This window comes from Microtus oregoni, unplaced genomic scaffold (genome assembly GCF_018167655.1).
Source record: "Microtus oregoni isolate MIOR12 unplaced genomic scaffold, Mior012 000069F_ref0000032, whole genome shotgun sequence".
NCBI classification, from domain to species: Eukaryota; Metazoa; Chordata; class Mammalia; order Rodentia; family Cricetidae; genus Microtus; species Microtus oregoni.
Genome location: NW_024543976.1, coordinates 3,393,180 through 3,415,151, shown reverse-complemented (window position 1 = coordinate 3,415,151; position 21,972 = coordinate 3,393,180). Strand labels below are relative to the sequence as shown.

Genomic DNA, 21,972 nt, shown 5'->3' with positions numbered 1-21,972 from the left:
TAACCTACACCCCTTTAAACAATCCTAAGACACACACACACACACACACACACACACACACACACACACACACACAGTGAGTGGGGGAGGGTAGTTTGAATGTTAAGCTACCCCTGTGTTACTAGAATAAACCAGTAACGGTCCTATGTTTTTTATAAGCATCTAGTTCTGTTTGCCACTGTTTCATTTAGAGCCTTCAACTAGGTTATAAAAGAAATCAGACTATGAATTTTCTTTTTAAAATTGTTTCATTTATTTATTACTGGGGGACGGAGGCATGTGTGCCACAGTAAATATGTAGTAGCCAGAGACAACTTGCTAGAATTGGTTCCCAACCTCCACCACGTGGGTTTCAGGGGTCAAGCTCAGATCATCAGGCTTGGTAACAAATGCCCTTACCCACTGAGCTGTGTTACCCGTTTTTAAGTTTTTAGCACATAAACATGGGTTTCACTATGAATGACATTTCCATACATGTCTAGATTTTGACTATCGTCAGCCTTCTGCTACCCTCTCATTCCATTCCAGCTAACCCCCTTCCACTGCCCGGCTTGTACGGGAGAATTATTAAAGGGTTCCCTTTGGAGTTGGGCTGAGACTGGTTGTCTTCTCGGGTCACTCTGTATCCTCTGGGCTGGAGGGCCTGGCAGCAGCCGGCAGTGGAGCAAAATACAGAAAGGGAGGTGAAGGAGTGGAAACACAGCTGGGTGGTGACGTGCACCTTTAATCCCAGCACTCAGGAGGCAGAGGCAAGTGGGTCTCTGTGAGTTCGAGGCCAGCCTGGTCTACAGAGTAAGTTCCAGGACAGCTACGGTTACACAGAGACAGCCTGTCTTAAAAAATCAAACCAAAAAAAGAGAGCTGGAAACACACCTATCATGAGCCTTGGACTGGCCCTGGCCTGCAGTCAGTTTTCACTGCTCAGGGTGAGAAAAGGTTTCAAAGCCATGTGTTGAGCATGGCATGGCTTGCAGACAGAGTAAAACATGAGAGAGAGAGAGAGAGAGAGAGAGAGAGAGAGAGAGAGAGAGAGAGAGTTAGCTATTATCTTTTCCCACAGTTATGTTCATTTTCCCTACTCTGGGTTTCTCTGTGTAGCTCTGGCTGGAACTCGCTCTCCCCAGTCATCATGAAGGAGAACCACTCATTCTTTTGCTCTGCATGCGTGTGCTGGAGCTCGATGTACCATCCCCAAGGGTCTGTGCAGAGACCACTCACAGCCTCAGGCACACCACAGGTCTCCAGGGAGGCACTCACCAGTAGCTGCTCCTCCTTGATGACAGTCAGCTGCTTGGCCCACTGCCCAAAGCGCTTTTTCCGAAGCAGGAAGGCACATATCCGGCAGTCCCTAACCAGGTGTATGGAGGCCTCTTCCGAGGGCCACTGGTGCCTGGGCCGCCGCCCCTTCTCTTCCTCCTCCTCTTCATCGTAGGACTCGTAGGAGCTACTCATGGCGTCAGAGTCATTGTCTGTGGGTGTCGCAGGAAAGGACCCTCAGTCCCCGTGCCCCTTCTAACCCTGGCAGGCAGCCTGCTCTGGGCCCAAGCTACAGGGGGCAGAGGAAGGACAAGGATGGACTAAAGGCCTGACTCAAAAGCTTCGCTTTGGAGCGGCCTCTGGGACGGCATCTTGGTGATTTCACTTCTTGGAGTTCCTCACCACTATGTAGTCATGATATATACCAGATGCTGCTTCATCTGGTGCCTTGGACCCCACGGCATGGACAATGTCTAGCTAAGTGTCTTCTTCTACCAGTAAGTGCTCAGTAAACTTCTGTTATTGCCCTGACCTCATCACCACCCACGGCCATTGTTTCAGACCACCCTCCCAATCCAAATCCCTGGAACTCATAAGGAAACTGAACTTGGCTAGGATCAGCCATCGAGAATTAGATCAGGGAAAGACTCAAGTGACTCCCCCCATTCTAGTGTGTTTTCTTTTCCCACCACTGAACCCACCGAGAGCAAGGGCTTTGGGACCTGTTTAGTGATCACAGTCTGGTAAGGGTTGTGGGTGTATGCATGCTGAGGGCCAGTTCTTCGGGAGGACAGCTGCGTGAGCAGCTGCCTGGTACGTACAGGAGTTCTTCATCTCTCCGTTCAGCCTCGTGCTGGGGTAGCTGCTGTCCGCGTCCTCATAGTAGCCACCCACAATCGACTGGGCTGGGCTGCAGCCATCTGTGGGGGTGTTCGAAAGAGTTGAGCTTGTAGGGTAGAATCCAGGGCTGGGCTGAGCAAGTCCCAGGGACAGAGAGTGGGGACTCAGGGCAGCCTCAGCCTGAGTGGGGGGCTCTACTTCTGTACCTGGTTTGCGGTGGATCCTCATTTAACCCTCCATACCCGCCACAACAAACTGCTTTGCTGGGCCTTGCCAGACCTCCAGGTCTATGTTCATCCTATTCTCTCTGCCTTCTTATGTTTTTATCAGAGAATTACTCTCCACCCTTCAAGGCCCAGCTCAAAGATGTTTTCGCTCATTGCCCAATGGCACCAAGTATGTGTGAATGTCCTTGTCATAGCTCTGGTCTCGGTGTTGCAGGGCATAGGGGATCTGCTGCAAGAAAGGAGGCTTGGTTTCATTTCACACTCAGGGCAGCAGGCCCCACAGAGATTGCTAGTGGCTGAGGCTGGATCAGAACTGAGCCGGATGCCTTCATTCAGCCAGGCTGGCTCACGCTCTCATCATACGGTTCTTCAGAGTGCTGGCTCTGGGTTCGTCCTGTCCATCTGTTTCCTGAGGAAAGCTGTGCTGAAGTCCCTAGCTACTGGGATACTCAGCTCACTCCCAAGCGAGTCTCAGAGCCGCCTTTGCCTCTCTGAGGCTGACATGTTGGCATCACGGTGTGCAAGGTGGGCCGGAGGAGTTGGGGGAGTGGGGTATGTGGGGGCAAAACGAACACCATGGCTGGACACTGTGTGTGAGAGAGGAGGGATGCTCTGGCTGGCTTGGTGGCAGGCTCTCTCCTGACTGGGTCCATCGTCTTCCTGAGGCCTTCCCTTTCAGCCTTCCCAGGAGGGGGCGTCTCTACCCTATATGAAGAAAGTAAACTCTCTGGGAAGGTTAGGGAGCCTCTTTCTGCCAGGGCGCTTGACATGCAACTTGGGTCCCTGCAAGTACCTTGTCCCTTCCTTCTTCCTTTGCCCTTAGTGAACCAGATAGGAAAAGTTGCCTGCTTCACCTCTGTGATAGGAATCTGGAGACTCATAGCCTGAAGAGGGCCACAGATCACTTGGTCCAACCTCTCCACAGGCAAAAGGTATAAACACGGTCAATGTCATCAGCTGATGGACAGATGAACCAGATGTGGCACGTCCTTAGAAAAGAGTTATCAGCCATTCTGATGCACACTCCCACATGGATAGATCTTGAAAATGCTGCGCTAAGTGAAAGATGTCAATCTAGAAAGGTCACGTGTCAGATTCCCTTTCTATGAAAAGTCCAGGATAGGCGAAGCCGTATTGCCAGAAATGGCAGAGGCTGGGAGCATTCGGGGAGGAGAAGTGGCTGAGGAGGGGCTGCTTCATGATCCAGTTTCTTTTGGGGGTGATGAAAACGCTTGGGGACTAGACAGCAGTGGCGGCTGTGTAACCCTAAATGCACGCCACACCAGGGATGGACACTTTTCAAAACAGCGTGACAGACAACTAATCTTCTATTTTATCACCTTTGCCCATGGGAAAATAGAAACAGTACAAAAGAGTGTGAATAAAAGAACATTTTCCCTTCACCCAGATTTACTTATTTCCTGCTTTCCTCCTTTTCTTCCTTCCCTCCTTCACTGTCTTCTATTGAGAAGGGGCCTCAAACTCCTGGGCTCAAGCAATCTTCCTGCCTCAGGTGCATAGTAGCTGGGATTTTAGTGAATGACATCAAACTGACTTAAATAAGTATTCTCAAATTACACATCACATTTACCTTTCGTTATTATTTATTTTGCACAAGGGCTCTCACTGAGCTCTCTGCCCAGTGCCCCACTTGGATTTTTATTCATTTCCCATAGGAAAATCCTGTTACGAGTTTCTTGCACATCCTAGAAAAATTGCAAAACCCAGCGCACGAGTGAGAATATCCTGTTAGAAAAAGCAAACAAATGAAACGGTGTTCCGTAGAGCCTTCTGTGCTTGGTTTTCTTCCATGGCTGGGTCATTCACATGGTCATAAACACGTGAGTTTATCGTTTCTCACGGGGCAGACCTGTTTCATTTGCAGTTTGGCGGGTGGAGAATATTCTGCTGTGCTGTGGGACAGCAGGGAAGTGGAACACCGGCATTACCAGCTACAAACCCAGCTGCACATGCTTGGGCCTCTAAAGCCAGTTTCCCTGTACACTGTCAACTCCTCATCGGGTCCTTATGCAAAGGGAGGGCCACCTGCTGCCCACTGGGGAAGTCAATGGGAGAACAAGGACTAATGGCTAATTTAAGAGATTTTTTTAAGGTTATTTATCCCATCAGTAAAAGAACACGCACAGAATTCTTTGGTACATATTTATGTATAAATTATATATATGCTATTTGCAAGCATTATGCTAAAAGTAGATCATAACAAATATAAAATATTAATAGTTTTTAAAAAGGTGGTTGAACTATATATAAATCAAGCCTCTCCTATTTCTGCCTATACCACTGGGTGACTCCCTGGAGCTGGAGGATGAACCATGAAGCTTGGTTTAGGCCATGGGCCACATCCTATGATGTCCTGACTTGGTAACACGATCATCCATATGTATACGCAGAAGGAAAACCATGACACTGCAGGATGAAGGGGCGAGAGAGGGGGAAGCAGGACTGACAGCTGTCACTTATGTCCTGCACTCTCTTATGAATGGAGCTATCACCTCCTTGTTTAGAGGATGGAGGGCAGAGATCCTCAGAAGACAGGGGTCCGCCTCAAGTCACAGAACTGAGACTAGAAGCCAAGCCCCTGGCCATGCCATTGGTCCCATGGTCTGAAGCTCAGGGCAGCTCATCCCAGAGAAGGGCAACAGAGCTGGGCAGGCAGTGGCTTATCTTGCTTCTTCTCAAGGAGGGAATTCTGTAAGCCATGAGGGGCCCAGAACTTACTGTGTGAGCTGATGTACTCGGGGGACTTGCCGGGCCCCAGGGGAAAGGCTTCTTCATAGTAATCCTCAGGGGGAGGCTTGTTGGGCAGTGGTGGAGGCATGTCGGCTGTCTGCAGGGGAACAAATAAGGCCTGTGAAGTAAGGCAGCTGTGAGTATGGCAGAGGGGAACAGGTGGGAGGAGGGAGGGAGGGAGAGAGACTGGTTGCCAGGAGGCCAGGGTTCCAAGGATGCAGTCTGAACGTGAAGCTCTAAGCTGTTTTTTTGTGTGCGGAGGTCTCATTATGTAGCCCAGGCTGGCCCTGAGCTGCCATGCTCCCATCTCTCCGTCCTACGTGCTGGGATTACAGCGTGGCATGTTGTATCTGGAGTAGCAATAACATCTACCAGACTCAGAGCTGGCAACCAGAGAGCCCATTCGTGCTGTTCTGCTTCTGTAAATTCTGCAAGCGTCCGAGCACCTTTGTAACGTCCAAGAGTTTTGCAAATTGCCCTGAGTGGCTGTTGTGTTTTGAGTGGGCACACCCACAGTGCTCCGACATTGGTGTGAGCTCTGCCACCACACGAGGAACAACAGAACAAGTAAACACGAGGCATATAATTGAGGGAGCAGTGAAATCTGGGGTCAGGAAGCCTCAGCTTTTCAGCTCAGCACTTAAAAAAAATATTTATTATGTATACAATGTTCTGTCAGTGTGTATGCCTGCAGGCCAGAAGAGGGCACCAGACCCCATTACAGATGGTTGTGAGCCACCATGTGGTTGCTGGGAATTGAACACAGGACCTTTAGAAGAGCAGACAATGCTCTTAACCTCTGAGCCATCTCGCCAGCCCTCAGCACTTTCTTTTACTCGCTGCGGGACACTGGGTGCATCACCTAACCCTCTCCCTGAGCCTTATCTGTAAAATGGGGACAGCAAGCACGCCACACACATCTGGTTGCCGTATGCATGTAAAGAGCAAAGTAACAACTAGTACCTGTCATGGAGGTGATGAGGCTCAGAGTCTGTGTGACAAGCAAAGCTTGCCTCTAACTCTGTAGTCCCCAGGCTGGGAACACTAGAACAAATCCTTTACTTTGTAGGTGTGAAAAACTCAGATTCCCTCGTTTGTCAGGGCCAGGACTTACACTTCTCAGAGATGGGCTCTTGGTTGGCTCAGGGCTGGCTCCCTTGCTGGGTTGTTCCCCATCATCCGACATATCCCGAAGGTCACCCAGGTCACAGTCTACAGAGAAAACCAAGGTGGCAGAGGAGAAAGATGGCTGGACTTGGGATCTGGAGGCCTGCCTGTGAAGCCAGGCCCTTCTTCCTCCATCCTTAGCAACCTGCCCAAGCAGCTGAATAGAGTGTGCCCTGGCCTTCTTCTGTAGGTCGGCTGTGCTAATCTGTCTTGCCTGGCTTCCAGACAGAAGTCACCGTAGAACATCTTTGTGGGGTGCTTTGGAGGTCTTTGAGAATATGACACGGAGGAATGGGGGGCTCCTGTATATGTATGGGGCTCCTACGTCTCTATGATGTACAGGGATTGTCGTCTCAAAACTCTCCTAAACCATACATCTCTCCTTAGATAAACAGCGCTTTCTTTCTAGGATGGCTGTAGGGTGCCTTCTCCCCGACAAGCCAAGCTGGTTGCTCTCAGGCTCACGCACCCACTCTCCCCTGGTCATAGTTCCTACTTTCTGCTGAGTTGCTGGGCCTCTCAGCCAGGCTCAGGGGCCACAACTGATGCGTGGCAGTGGCTACAAGGGAACCTCTGTGCTGTACTGTTTGGCCTGCACATTCACTCCTGCAAGCTTGGGGTAGGTCTCCAACTACAGATGGAGGCATTCAGAGCTACCCGGGCTCAGGGTGAAAGTCAAGAGCAGCACAAGGGGGACCCAGTGTGTATGTGTGCGTGCATGCGTGCGTGTGTGTGTTCTTGGCTAAGGTCAGGAGAGGGAACTTACCAAATTCTTCAAAGAGAGACTCCACAAAGCTGGGACCCGAGTGCAGGTCTGCAGTATTCACATACAGGAAGGAGACTTCCTTTGCTGAGGGAGGAGGACACACCAGTGAGGAGAGAAGGCTAGCTCACCTCTTTCTAGTCATTTGCACGGCCACTGTGATTGCGATCTCTGTCTCCACACACAAGGGTATCCAGAAGTCTAGGCTGCTACAGGCCAGCTCAGGGTTGGTAGGGAAAAAGGGCTCCAGTGAGGAGGAACCTTTGTCCCTGCCTCCCCGCCCCCACCCCAATGATCTTGTGAGGCAACAGGTGACCTTCTGTTTGAGGAGAGTATGACTCAGAGTTACCTCATCCTTCAGGCTCCCGGAGTCTTGCAAGGATGGGGTACAGTTTGTGAGTTATGAAGAAACAGTATGCCGTCTGCTGACTTGCAAGTATCTCCGAGAGGCTGAGGCAAACTGCTAGGTAGGCAGCAAGGCACACATACACGCTTTTAGAGGGGGCAAGCACAAAGTTTGTGGGAACTGTTTATCCTGTGGGGATGCATGTGTCAGAGAGCATACAGGAGTGTATGTCTTTGTGCAACTATATGTTGTACACACACGTATACTCTACAGTGTAGCCACAGCATATGCTTATGTGTGCATGTATGCATGGTATATGTTTGTGCTTTTCTTGTGTAATGTGTGGTGTATACAGCGTGTTACGTGTGAGAGTGTTGTGCTGTGAATAGATCATGTGTGGTAAATATATGAACACGCATGTGTGAGTCTGTGGAGGGCTGGGGATGGAGGAGGACACACAGGACAACCGAGACTACAGTGGAGGGGCAGGGCCTGGGTCACAGCCTGGCACCTGCTGCGCTAGGAGGCTTAGACATCCCTTACACAGGCTCCACGGTGAATGGTACCATTGCGGTCTATATTAAGTGAGACTCCTCGGGGCTGACCTGGGAGGGGCTGCAGGTTCTGCAGGATGGAGGCCACGGCCATCTTCTTCTCCAGGGTACTGTCACTGAGGTACTCATGGTCCAGGAGGCTGAGGAGTCCGGTGAGCTCTGGGATGAGCTGCTCCAGCACTGGGGAGGGAAAGTCAGGCCCTGAGTTAAGATCTTGTCCCTGTCCACTGGAGGTCAGGACAGCAGGGGCCAGAAGGCAGTGCCTTGTTTACCACAGAGACACAGACAGGGTCCCCACACGGCTGTTTCACAGCTGGTCCCCAACCACTCTGGGGAGGGTCCTGCTCAAAACCTGGTGGCTTTCCTCCAGCCTTCCTACTCAGATGGCCTTGGCCTGCAGACTGACTGGGCCTCCATGTTGACACATCTGAGCCCAGGCCACCCTGGGCAGGAGCAGGATGGCCTTCCTTTGCCTCAGCCTGATTTGCAGGCACAGGAGCTCCGAACGTACCTCAGCCGGAGTCCCCAGCTGCCCAGAACACAGGCAGGAAGGAAGCCTTCCTGCTTCATCCATTCATAGGCTTCAATCTCTAGAACCTTCTGTTTCCTGTGCCAGAGCCAAATGAAGCATTAACCCTTCCTACTCCATAGCCCGAACTAGCACTGCTGTTCTTTCTGCCCGTACATGGGTGCATCTCAAGCCTAAGTGTGCAGAGGAATCACGTGGATCCTTGCCAAAATGCAGATTCTGGTTCAGGAGGTCTGGGGTGGGAGCTGAGATTCTGGGTTTCTGACAAGTTCCCCAGGTCAGAGACCCCAGCAACTTACAAGATCTCAGAGCGGAGAGTCCTTTAAAGGCGGGAGCATGCCAAGACCATTATGTCATCGGCATTTCTCTGCCCCATATAGGACTTCTTTTGCCTTAGGGACCATGGTCAGCTTCATAACAGCTGTAACACATCCCTCCTTTATGACAGACACATGGTAACTTGTGTCGAGCAGCTATTATGCGTTGTGTGAACAAGCCTTTATCTTCTATCATCTAACCCTCAGATCATTATTGGCCCCATTATATAAAGAATGAAATGAAGACGCGAAGAAGTTACATACAAATAGCTATGAGGAGTCTCCACCGACTCCTCACCCCATTTGCTTAGCCAGGGGACCATACTGCCTTAAGAGTCTTATTTGAACCTACCAACAATTTGAGGTAGATGTCAGGATCACCTCACATTTTAGGTAAAGAACTAAGATAGAGAGGCCACCAAGAAGCACTTAGAAGAGCTTGGACTTTCAGGTCCGTGAGTTTCTAGTTCAGATCCACTGGGCAAGGAGGCACTGAAGGGACTCTGCAAAGGCTCGGATCCTAGGAGGGTCATCACTCTAGCGACCCTGGGCCAGAGGACTAGGGTTCAGTTTGGGGTTGTGGGGCTTTCTACAGGCTACCTAACTTCCCAGGGATTCGGTTTCTTCCTCTCTAATAGGGCAAACCTTAACACACCTCACAGGGGACTGTGAAGGGTTTTTACAGAACGCTTCAGGCATTCTTGCTGCCCCTGAATTCAGCCCACTCATGTTGGGTGTACAAAAGGCTTCCCAAGTGGGGGCTAACCTAGGCGCCTCACTTTCTAAGAGTCTAAGCTGCAGCCTGCTCCACAGAGTGCTTCATGCTGGCCTTTGTTTCAAAGAGACATCTTTTGCACAGTGGCACCGTGAGGACAGGCAGTGATGCCGTCTCTCTGTGGCACGTAGGCATTAACCTAAAGCTGGAGCAAATAAACCAAGGGTGACAATCCAGATGGGACGACTGCCTCAGGAGCATTCCAGCCACTGGCATTGTGGGAGCTACTTTCGGAGCACTTTCTAACTCACCCCCACAGGCTGCTCTGAGTGATCTGATGGGAGACCCATTTTCCAGGATGCTCACTGAGGCTGAGCAGAGTCCAAAGACCTGCACAGCTTCCATGGAGTGGAGTTCACTGCTTCCCAGCTGTGGACTCCCAAGGCTGCAGAGGAGACTTGTTGTCCCCAGGGCCCGAGTCCCCGATGCCCCAGGGGGAAGGGTCTGGATGGGGTAGGAGCTCCTGTCTTTAGAGCAGGAACCATTTAAAGTTTTGGGGCAGCCAAACTTTTACTGCCTGGAAGGCAATCTTTCCCAAAGTAATCATGGACCTCACTGGACCTCAGAGATGCATGGATTTCAGTTAAGATGATCTCAAAATATTTGCAGGACATATATGTCAAGCTGGCTGCTCTGGGAATTAGAGAAAATAAAGAGGATATTGTCCCAGCAGGCTTTCTCTCTTCTCTTTGTCTCTGTCTGTCTGTCTGTCTGTCTCTTTACACACACACACACACACACACACACACACACACACACTGATATTCACATCCATCCATACCTAACCACTCACAGGGATATGCTCATGGTGTGTAAACACAACAATATAGCCTTGTTTCCCTGCTCTGTCAGCACCCTAGGGGTTGGGGTACTGGGCAGAACAGCCTTATACCAGGCATTCTGATTTTCTTTTAATCTCAAAATTCTTCTATTCATTTAGAAATTCTTCAGGTCCCACGAAGCTCCCATTTGCAGTGGGTTGTGCCTATCAGTGCTGCATAACAATTAGACCAATAGGCTGGTCCACCACAAAGACACACGTGAATCCCAGCAGCCTTCAGAGCTGCCATCTTTACGTGCCCCTAGACCTCCAGACACTGTACCTGCACACTTGTGCAGAAGGAGCACGAGGAAGGCACACTGCATGTTAGTGCTATGTTGAAACACTTTTGACCCAGGCTTGGCAGTGCACCCCTGAAGTTCCAGCACCGGGGAGCCCAAGGCAAGGGCTTGAGACCAGGGAGCTAGAGACCAGCCTGAAATCACAGTGAGATCCCCACAAACAACAAAAAGGCAATGAAAAAGTAGCTTTGATCTTGTGGTCCGCTTGAAAATATTTTGGGATCCCCAGGTGTTTCTACTCCCCAGGCAAGTGCCCAGCGGCAGGATCAGTCTGGCTTCTCCAGAAGCCGTACTTAGATTTATTGCCCTGCACGCAGCTTGGTTGCCCTTTCTATAGGAACAACTAGGTTCTGAGGGAATTCTCTGAGGTTATCACAGCGGCTTTAGTACCAAGCTCTGCAAGGCAATTTGTTTTCTCTCTGGTCTTTTTTTTTTTTTTTCCTCTCTGGTCTTTGACAGGATCACACACGCAAAGCCTTGACTTCTAAGTACCCTGTTTCCCCACTGGGGATTAAACTCAGGGCACCTGGACATGTTAGGAAACGTGCCCTACCACTGAGCTACCCCCTCCCAGACCTGAAGGACTGATTACTGAACAGACATGGGTCACTAGAATCCAACTAGACAGAGGAGAAGGAGGAGCTAAGGGAGAAGATGATGGAGAGCATGCAGACACAATGCTTTCTGCCTCCCAGAGAGAAAAACTCCGCTTGCAGTCAATGAACAAGACTTGTCCTCAAGGCTGAGCAGTCACCTTGTGCTGGGCAGGTGGTTTGAATGAGAAGGGCCCCCAAAGGCTCATATGTTTGAATGCTGGTCCCAGGCAGTGGAACTGTTTGGGAAAGATTGGGAGGTATGACCTTGCTGGAGGAGGTGTATCATTGGGGGGGGGTGTGGACTTTGGGTTTCAAAAGCCCTGGAAAGCCCAGTCTCCCTCTCTCTTTCTGGCTATAACTGTTATACTAGGTGTGAGCTCTCAGCTACCGCTCCAGCACCATGCCTGCCTGCCTGCTGCCATGCTCCCTGCCATGACGATAATGTACCAATCCTCTGAAACTGGAAGCCAACTCTCAATTAAACACTTCCTCCTAAAAGTTGCCTTGGTCATGGTGTCTCTTCTCAGCAATAGAACAGTAACGAAGACAACCTCCACTGCCCTAGGAAAGAGGAAATCAAAGCTCAAAGGAAGAGAAATAAGTGCCTTTTCTTCAAAACTCAAACTCCCATGCTTTAACCTCCTACCACACTTCAGCTTAACCCAACAGCTTGGAGGCCAGGGTGCTGTGGAATATTAGTTGAAGTTGTGTTACATTCGTTTATGCTGTGGAACATTTGTTTAACGATGCAAAGATGTGTTGCATTCTTTTTTAAAATATTTATTTATTTATTATGTATACAGTATTCTGTCTACTTGTATGCCTTCAGGCCAGAAGAGGGTACCAGACCTCATTACAGATCATTGTGAGCCACCATGTGATTGCTGGGAATTGAACTCAAGACCTTAGGAAGAGCAGGCAATGCTCTTAACCACTGAACCATCTCTCCAGCCCTGTGTTGCATTCTTTTATGTTGCATTTGTTTAACTCTATGAAGCTGTGTTGCTTTGCCTGTCTAAAACTCCTGATTGGTCCAATAAGGAGCTGAATGGCCAATAGAAAGGCAGGAGAAAAAACAGGCGGGACTAGAAGGCAGGGAGAATAAATAGGAGGAGGACTCTGGGAAGAGATGATGAAAGAACAAGAAATGAAGGAGAGAAGGACATCAAGGACCAGCTACCCAGCTACCTAGCTACCCAGCCAGCCATAAAGCATGAAGTAAAGAAAGGTATATAGAATAGAGAAAGATAAAAGCCCAGAGGCAAATGTAGACAGGATAATTTAAGTTAAGAAAAGCTGGCAAGAAATAAGCCAAGCTAAGGCCAGGCTCTTATAAGTAAGAATAGGCCTCTGTGTGTTTATTTGGAGCTGGGTGGTGGACCCCCGAGGGAAAAAACAGTAAAAAACTACAGCAAGGCAGGAGGGAGGTGGCAGAGGCAATGCTGGGCTTCCTCTCCAAACCCTCTTTGCAGAGGGTGCTGGGTTACACCTTCACCTGTGAGATTCTTTCTGAGGGGTTGAGGTGTCTGCTACATGGCCATCTCCACAGGCAGCCTACCAATACTTCACAGCCCTGACTGTCAGCAACAACAGTGCTCAGACGAGCTTTCCTGCATTGAACCACATCCCAGAGAAAATGTTATATAACACCGTGGACACAAAACCATTCAGCCAGCACCAGGCTCTTCCAGGATAATAGAGTTCACAGTGTTCTCAAGAACACTGGATACAGAAGTATGGTCCTGCTGTGGGGGATTTTCCTAAGGGATTTAAACCATCAGAGAATTCCATTAGAGAGAAGGCTTCTGGGTGTCATGCAGATGACAAGCTGTACCACCACCAGGTCAGCAGCCTTGAGTTTTAGGTAGACTAAGACTCCAGGGTTGTTGGAAATGCAGACTCCTGGTCCTCTCAGTCAGAGAGTGACTTGGTAGATCCACACCAGGGTCCAGAGGCACCGGGGTCTAGAGGCTTGCGTTTGCCAAGGACTCAGGTGCTTCTGCCCTGGCAATGCAAATTTCAGTATCTGCAAAACATGCCAGCAAGCATCTATGAATCATATAGACTGAAGGAAAACCTTTATCATTTAAGAAATCACTGGACTGCCCCCTCTGGATAACAGAGAGCCAAAGAGTAAAGGGATAGACATTCCTACAGAAGATGATCAGTAGCTTCAGGGCAGAGTCTGGGCAGTGGCTAGTGATCTGGGTCTAACCCCAAATGAGCCTTGGATTCTTTTTTTTTTAAATTTTATTTTATGTACATTGGCAAGAAGGTGTCAGATCCCCTGGAACTGGAGTTACTGGCAATTGTGAACTGCCATGTGGGTGCTGGGAATTGATTGAACCTGTGTCCTCTGGAAGAGCAGCCAGTGCTCTGAACTGCTGAGCCATCTCTCCAGCCCCGAAGTCCTTGGATTCTTGTATTTTGCACTTGTGTTTAGATCTGGTCTTGTTGCTCAAGAGGATCCCTAACTTCACAGGCTCTGGGGAGTCAATAAGGCCCTGCTGTGTCTATAGCCAACACGCACTAAGCGACTGCTGTATTGTACACTGTGGTCAGAGTTGTTTCTGTTTCCTAACACCTTCCAGAACTTTGGATTACAAAGCATTGACCAGATGATATGTGTGGACAATGTGTTATACTTATTAACACAAGGCACACAGCAGATGTTCAACGAACTCTACTAACGAAAACGATATTTTGATGACCTAGCCCAGCTCTCCCATTTTAAAGATCTGCAAAGCAAGGACCAAAGAAGTTGTGAAGGTGTAAATCACAAACAATCCCACACCAGTTTGGAATTATGATTAATAGAATGGGGGAGGAGTCTCCCTATGACCAGGGAGACCTTGCCCAGGGTGCCCATGCTGGTTGGTCCTCATTCTTTCAGCCCAGACATTCTCTGTGTTTCTGGCCTCCAGATTTCCCTCCTCTGACTGCCAAGTAGGCCTCTGCTCTCAACTCTGCCATGATTCCTCAGAGAGACCTCTGTTCTTTTGGCCACACTGCTTTCTCCTAACTTATGCTATCATATCTTGATAGAGCTCTCCCTCTGGCATATCCTGTGGTCAAACTTTTTTTTTAAAGATTTATTTAGTTATTTCTATATAAGTGTTTTGCCTGCATGTATGGGTGTGCACCATGTATATATGCCTGGTGCTGGCAGAGGCCAGAGAGATAACTGGACTTCCTGGAACTGATGTTACAGATGGTTGTGAGCCACCATGTGGGTGCTAGGAACCCAACTCAGGTCCGCTGGAAGAGCAGCAAGCACTCTTAACTGCTGAGCCATCTCTCCAGCCCTTGCGTAGTAAAATGGAAACCCCTTACTGTTTTTTGTTTTGGGAACAGAGTCTCACGTACCCTAGCGTAGCCTCAGTCTTGAACTTCTCATCCTCCTGAGAAGTGCTATGAGTATCATCACATTGGGAGTTTTATGTTGTGCTGGGATCCAGTCCTCAACGTCCTTGTGTGTCTTTTTTTTTGGGGGGGGGTCAGTTTCCCTCATTTGTGTTTCCTCCATGTTGACAGGAGCATACTCATGCCCAGCATGAAGTATATGCCGAAGGAATGGTGAAGGGAATTAATTTATAGGCACAGACTTTTTTCTTGTGTTCATAAAGTCTAGCAGCTAGCTGATGTGATTTAAACAATCACATCCATCCCATTAGTGACTTAGCATAGTAAAGAGGTGTTTGGAAGAAGAAAAGCACAAAAACAAACAAACAACAAAAAACTCTAGTTAAAAAAGGAAACCAAAGCCCAATTGCTCCTTTGGCTCAGCTCCCAAAGACTGTGTGCTGTCTTGTATCCCCCATGGGAATATAGCTGCGAATGACTGCGGGATGCGGTCTCTTGGTGGTGGGCGTCGTCAATTCTGACACATATACTGGAAATGGTGGGAGTCTGAAGATACTGAGCAAACAGTCTGTGGTGCTTCACTGCGACTCTCAACTTGGTGGGATTCAGAGACACCACAGAAGCAAACCCCTGGACATGATTGGATTAGCTGAGGTGGGAAAATCTCCCCTAAATGTGGGTGGCAGCATACTACAGGCTATAGACCTGGACTGAATAAGAGGTGCCAGGATCTACCGCTCTCTGTTGGATACTCCATGGCTAGCTGCCCCATGCCCCTGTTACCACATCCTTCATGATAGTCTGTGACCTCAAACCAGGAGCCCAAATAAATGTCTTCTCCTATAAGCTGCTACTGTCATAGCAACAAGACAAGTAAGTAATATACCCCCAAGTTCAAGTCCTGTTCCCCCATTTCTTAGCCAGTGGGAAGCTGTTGTGTACAAACTCAGGCTATACCAATGGGAAGCTGCTGTGTGCAAACTGAGCCATGCACGTCTGAGACAAATAGCCCTCTGCTGATCATACACCACTATTAACCCACAAGTACGGCTCCTCAGTAGGAATGGGCTTGACACAGGAGAACATATGGAGAACAGCATTTAGCATATTGTAGGTATTCAGCCAACATGGGTGGGATTACCTGCTTTAAGAGACTCACACGTTATTTACATGCATTCATCTGTACAAGGTAGGCTAGCCCTGTTTTATAGGTGAGGAATTTATAAGTGGGAGGATGGCAGAATGGGAGGGGCTGGTTGTGATGTCTTTCTTCCAGAATGGTGCTCTCACAGGTGCTCCATTGGGGCCACCGGCACCACAGGAAAGGCTAGGAGAACTGCCCTTTTGATCTGTGGGTTTAAACTCTCCTTCCCTGTCCAAGGTCTTTTTCAACTTGCTGACTGGGGCTACAGGGGCCCCAGCTTCTTCCTGTAGCTTTATAAGTGCTTCTTTTGAAGACCAAGGAACAGCCAGACGGTGGGCAAAATGCTGGAAGTGACAGCACTGGTTAGACTAGCAGGTTTTTTTTTTTCTCCATCAAAATAAACATTGCCTGTTGTCCTGTTATATAGAAGGAGCATGGTATAAATGGACTGGAAAAGAAGCAGTAGAGACGCCCCGCCTGCCCAGCTAGGGTCTGGGTGCTCAGCATCTTTCAGGAGTTCAGTCTTGGCCGTGTGGAAGTCGCCTTGGAAGGCTTGTGTATGTTAATCAGAGCAATGGTTTCCTGGCTGGAGAGGACTTTGGAGGAAGGAAGCTGAAGGACAGAGGAGGGTCTGTGTATAGGTTTGGGGACTTGGTCTCAGAGGACCTGGTTTGAGTTTTAACTCCCCTCATTTACTCAGGGTGATTTTGGGTATGCAATTTAACCTCTTTGAGCATCATTTTCCTCCTAGGCATGAGGATGTGGAACTCCCAGATGTGTTGGCGCAGGGTGATGGGGAAATGAATTGGACTTTTAAAGCAGGGTTATTACCAGGATGGTAGACTAGCATATTTCTTTAACCTGCTGTGATTTCAGCAAGATAGGGAGATAGGAAGTCAGAAAGGTCATAGGTCATGGAAAAGCAGTCACGTGGGCATATCTGGTGGCCCTATTCAGGAGTCAGGCTGGGGGACAGGCTCAGGGAAGTCCAGGGTCTTCACTGCCATCCCCAGCAGCAATTCTGTCCCTATTGAGGGGCTCTGGCTTGGAGAACCAGTTCCCAGCTCTGGGTCCCAGGGAAACCGTCCTTGCACATGGGAGGAGGTGGGGGCTTGCCTATAACGTCCCACTTCTGAGGAAATAACTTCTGGCTGTGGGATGGGGCTCTCCCAGAATTGTTCCTTTGTCTGTGGATTCCTCCCTGTTTAGCTCACAACGGAAACTGTTCTAGGAGGAAGTGGGAAACTGTGACACCCGCTCCTTCTCCCACTCAAGATGGGAGCCTGCTTCCGTTTGGACAGTCTGCACCGTCTCCCTCACCAAAGTTAGGGGGAGCAGCAGCAGTGCCAGGGGCGCCTGTAAAACAGCAGCTCGTATTCGCCGTTCTTCAGTGATGTTCCGGAGGGGGCACTAAGCACCCTAATGTGTCACCAAGCTTTTCCTCCTGACCCCGTAAGGAAGGTAGGATCTGCTGTTCTAGGAATGGACCCCGTGAGACTCAGAGAGGCCAGAGTCACTTATCCAGAGACACAGAGCACAGACTGTGATTAGCACTCAGACCCAACTCAGCTGAAGCTTCTGGTATCTACACCGGAATCTTTTTCTGGCCATCTTTGTTACTAAGCACTTCTTGTCGGGAGGTTCTATAAGAAGAGACTGGAGACTCAGGAAGATGAAAACGGGATTAATTCTGATTCTGGCCTCACAAGTTACTCTCATCACTGGACCATACACAGCCATCCTCATATAGCTGTTATTTATGTAACGGTTATTATTATCACTTTTGTAATTGGTTATTTTCTCTGTCCTAAGCATCCACCATCACTCCACACTAAGCCAGCATCTTGACCGCCCTGGTCTTTGTGTTCTCTGACGTCATCTTCAGAGCTGCCTTCCTCAGGCATTTGCTTCCTTTGTTCAGAGTTTTGGTGTAACTAGGTGAGAGTCTGAAAATTCATATTTTAAAGTTTTAACTATAAATTTTATTAAGAGGGTCTAATGCTAAAGATAACCCTTACTTTATCATTATTAGGTTGCAGAGAGATGTGTGCAGGTTGCTGCCTGTCCTTGTGTTCCTCCCTCTTGACAGGTACACGCTGTTCTGCATCTCTGTGCCTTACCCTGTGCTTGCTCCCTCTCTGTAGCATCACTGTATGGTAGGAATTCAGTTTTGCTGAGATCCAGTGAGCTTACAGAATTCGCTGGAGGCCACAGGTGCCAGGGTGAGATCTTTCTGGCTGCCCACGGTGTGCTGTGTTTTGGTACAGTGGAGAAAACACAGGCACTGGAGCCAGAATCCAGCAGCTCAAATCTCGGCCACCTCCTCACTGACTACATGGCCTTGGCCAAGCTGCTTCATGTGTTTGAGCCTCAGTTTTCTCGACAGCAGGGTGGGTGATCATAACTGCCTGCCTATTGTGTGAGACCAAAGTCTTACCGCCTCGCTTTAGCACGCAAGCACTGTGTGAACTGAGGTTTTGCATGAACTGTAAATATGTGGTGGCCAACAATGGTTCTCACCATGTGGAAGACTCCGTAAAGATTCAGGAGGCAAGGCTCAGTAGTGGCCCGTGCGGAAGCTCAGGCAGAGGTGGAGGGTCGACAGCCAGAAACCTCAGTGCGAGAAAGCAAGCAGAAAATGATCAACAGCTGCCTTAGGCTGCACTATTGGCAAGTAGCTATGAGCACAGGCCAGGCTGCACCAGTGGGAAGCTGTTGTGTGCAAATTCAGGCTGCACCAATGGGAAGCCACTGTGTGCAAACTCAGGCTGCACCAATGGGAAGCTGTTGTGTGCAAATTCAGGCTGCACCAGTGGGAAGCCACTGTGTGCAAACTCAGGCTGCACGAGTGGGAAGCAGTCATACACATAGCTTTGTTCTGTGCTGTGGCTCAGAGACTGATGTCTTGGAAAGCTACAGAACCTTACGATATAAAGGCTTTATGGAGGATATATCACCAGGGAGTCGGCCTTGAGTTTTCACTCTACTTCCTCTCTGCAGACCGACGTCACCATCCGTTTCACAGTCATGCTTTCTGTCCAGCTTTCGTTCAACCTTCCTTTAGTATCCGAGACCACCTCCCAGTGCTGTCTGCCCGTGACCGCTGCTCCAGTGGCCACCTCCTTGTCTGTGGCTTCAGGCAAGGTATTTAACTTCTCCATGTCTGTTTTCTCATGTGCAGAATGGAAATAATAAGACTTCTGTGAGCATCCAGGAGAGCACTGCACAGCATCCTCATGCTAACCACGCTGAGCCTTATTATGAGCTAAAGCCACCTCAAATTGTACGCCAAATTAGGTGTCTTCTCGTCAGATATTCGGTCCCAGTAATAAGAAAGTAATTCATAAAACTAGTACCGGGAGAGGAATTACTACTTTGTGATAAACCTAACTGTGTGGTTTGTTGACTTTTGGTTTGCCAGAGGAATATGGAAGAGCTGGGAGCTGGAGAAGCCCTAGGATGCTGTAAACAGAGCTTAACGGGTCATTCTAGCGGGTGTATGGAAGACAAAATGTGGAGAGAGATGAGGCCAGCAGAAGCCCGACTCATGAGATCCCAAAGGGAAACAACAACTCTTAATTCTGTGTCCCAAAAGAAAGATGGTGTTCTGAGCCCTGGAGGGCTGGAAGGGGTTGGGGTGTGATGTAATGTTTGTCAGTTGTTAAAAAGCCAGAAGGAGCTCATGTAGGAGAGGAAGAAGAGCGATTGGTCAGAAGTGGCTTAATTAGGACTGGGTAAACACTTCAGATGGAGCAGGTGCCTAAAATAAAGTCCCCTTGCTGCGAAGAGTAGAGCCTAGAAAACTCCCATTTCAGGAGCAGAGAAAGGGGCAGAACTCCAAGTCTAATGGTTAAGTGAGGTTCTAAGTGCCTGTGATCATTGGACACGCAGGCATATAATTCCATGGCCTGTTTTTTTTCTTTCTTTTTTCTTTTTGTACCCTCCCCTGAGGTCTCCTAGAGGGAAGTCTTGGGACTTCCCTGGCCCAGGGCCAACTTCATAACAACCCAAGACACATCAGAAGGTTTCTGCTAGCAAGGGAAAGAGAAGCAGGGAAACAGATCCCCAATCTGGCAAACAGTCAAAAGGGTCCTTCTGTGCTCACCCTGAGCATCACAGCCTACCTGGACTATCTGTCTTACCAGCTGTGATCACTAACTCAGCACCATTATCAATAGGAACAAGGTTTTCCAGCTGCTTCATGGGTGCCTGCCCCAGTCTGGTCACTGTTCCTACCTATGTTCCCTTCTGAGTGATCGCTGTCCTACAGTGGGCAAACAGATGCTGGCTGAGGAATGTCAGCTGCCTCGATGGGTGGGGAAAGGAAAGAAAACCCATTTGATTGTGGGTGCTTCTCACCGCAGTTCACAGTGTATCCACAATTCATTGTGCTGGAATTTCTTCTATACAGTGAACCTAATGTTGTGGTCTCAGCACTGCTCCTCTACCTAAGGAGCACTCAGCTCAAGGCTCCCCACCAGCCCAGGAGTCTGTCCATCCTTGTAGAATGTTCTAAAAGGATCTGCTGGCCCCTCTCCAGGTGCAACTGCGGTACCAATGGGACACACACTAAGTGAAGCACGGATGCTGTCCTCATGGGCTCACACTTAGTGGAGAAGGACATGGGATAACTCTGTTCTGCAACTGTGAGCAGAGTGGCCTGACCTGTCCAGGAAGGCAATACATGCCTTTAAAACAACTCTCACAGGATGGCGTGGTGGCACAGGTCCAGGATCCCAGAAGTAGGGAGACTAAGGCAAAAGAGTTTCTAGATCAAAGTCACCACCCTGGGCCATCCAATATAAGTACGTGTGTATATGCATGATGGGTGTGCATGTATGCGTGCATGTGTGTGTGTTTTGCAAGTCTGTGTATGATGGTATATGAGTGAATGTGTGTGTATGCGTGCATGAGTGCATGTGTGTGTGTATGATGCGTGTGTGAGTGTGTGCATGTATGAGCACATGTGTGTGTGTGCATGTGTGTGTATGCATGCATGAGTGCATGTGTGAGTGTGTGCACATGTATGAGTGCATGTGTGTATGTAGATATGATGGTTATGTTAGTGTACGCATGTGTGTGTGCGTGCATGAGTACATGTGTGTGCATGATGCATGTGTGTGTGCATGTATGAATGCATGTGTATATATGTATATATGATGGGTGTGTGAGCGTGTGCATGTGTGTGTATGCGTTCATGGGTGCATGTACACATGTGTGTGCATGTATGTGTGTTTATGATGGGTGTGTGAGAGTATGGACATAGACATACATGACACACGAGCTGAGGTCAGAGGACAACTTTCAGGTGTCAGTTCTCTCCTTCCATCATGGTTTCCAGGGATCAAATTCTATGAAATGTTGGTTTTTAGAGGATGAACAGGACCCAACAGGAAAGCGGGGAGGCTTTAGGCAGTAATGAGGGGTGATCTGGTTTGCGTGCAGTGCTCTGGATCCACATAGTACCAGTATGATCATTTCCATTTTACAGATGAGGAAAAGAACACACAAATGTTAAATACCTTACTTGAGGTCACATAGCTTCTAGGCAGTGACAGATGGGGCATAGGTTGGTAAAAGGACACATCATAAGCAAACAACACTGGGAGGTGTCTCAGATATTAAAAAGGAGCTCAAACAAAAGCTTGTAACTCCAACTCTGGGGAAGCAGAGACAGGCGGGTTCCTGGGGTTCACTGGCCACCACCCTAATACTTGGCAAGTCCTGGGCCAACAAGATACCCCATCTCAAGAAGATTCCTCCTGCGGTAGATGGGCACGAATACAGAGACCCACAACTGGGCAGTGTCAGAGAGTGAGAGACCTTGGAATACTCTAATGAGCTGTCTCCACCAGATCCCTCCCCTTAGGACTCAGGAAACCCTGAGGAAGAGGAGGCAGAGGAAACAGAAAGATTGTAGGGTCAGTGCGGACAGACGACACCTGGGAAACAAGGTTTTCAAGACACAACAGGATTGCTGCACATATGAACTCCCAGATGTGGCAGCGTGCACAGAACAACACAGGTCTAAGCCAGATGGGGTCCCAGAGAGAGAGGTTAAGTAGCACAACCCCCATCCCTAACCCAGAAGCTGCCCCACGTTGGTAACTGCTCTCAAAAGAAAAATTAATTTTCTCTAATGGAGTCTCACTAGATATACAAACCACACTTAAGAGCAGGCCCAATTGTTAATACAAAACAAACTCAATGGTATTTTTGGA

The 21,972-nt window shown here is 49.0% G+C and overlaps 1 protein-coding gene across 3 annotated transcripts in view; it reads right to left on the bottom strand.

The window, feature by feature from the left end:
- Afap1l1 (actin filament associated protein 1 like 1) overlaps nt 1-21,972 on the bottom strand; it is a 54,437-nt gene that overhangs the window by 22,231 nt on the left and 10,234 nt on the right. For all 3 annotated transcript variants that reach the window (XM_041641405.1, XM_041641406.1, XM_041641407.1), the window contains exons 2-7: nt 7,957-8,085; nt 7,009-7,092; nt 6,190-6,287; nt 5,064-5,172; nt 2,079-2,177; nt 1,258-1,469 (exon numbers count right to left, since the gene is read on the bottom strand). In XM_041641405.1, the coding sequence (XP_041497339.1) occupies nt 1,258-1,469; nt 2,079-2,177; nt 5,064-5,172; nt 6,190-6,287; nt 7,009-7,092; nt 7,957-8,085 (731 nt within the window). The remainder of the gene's footprint in view (nt 1-1,257; nt 1,470-2,078; nt 2,178-5,063; nt 5,173-6,189; nt 6,288-7,008; nt 7,093-7,956; nt 8,086-21,972) is intronic.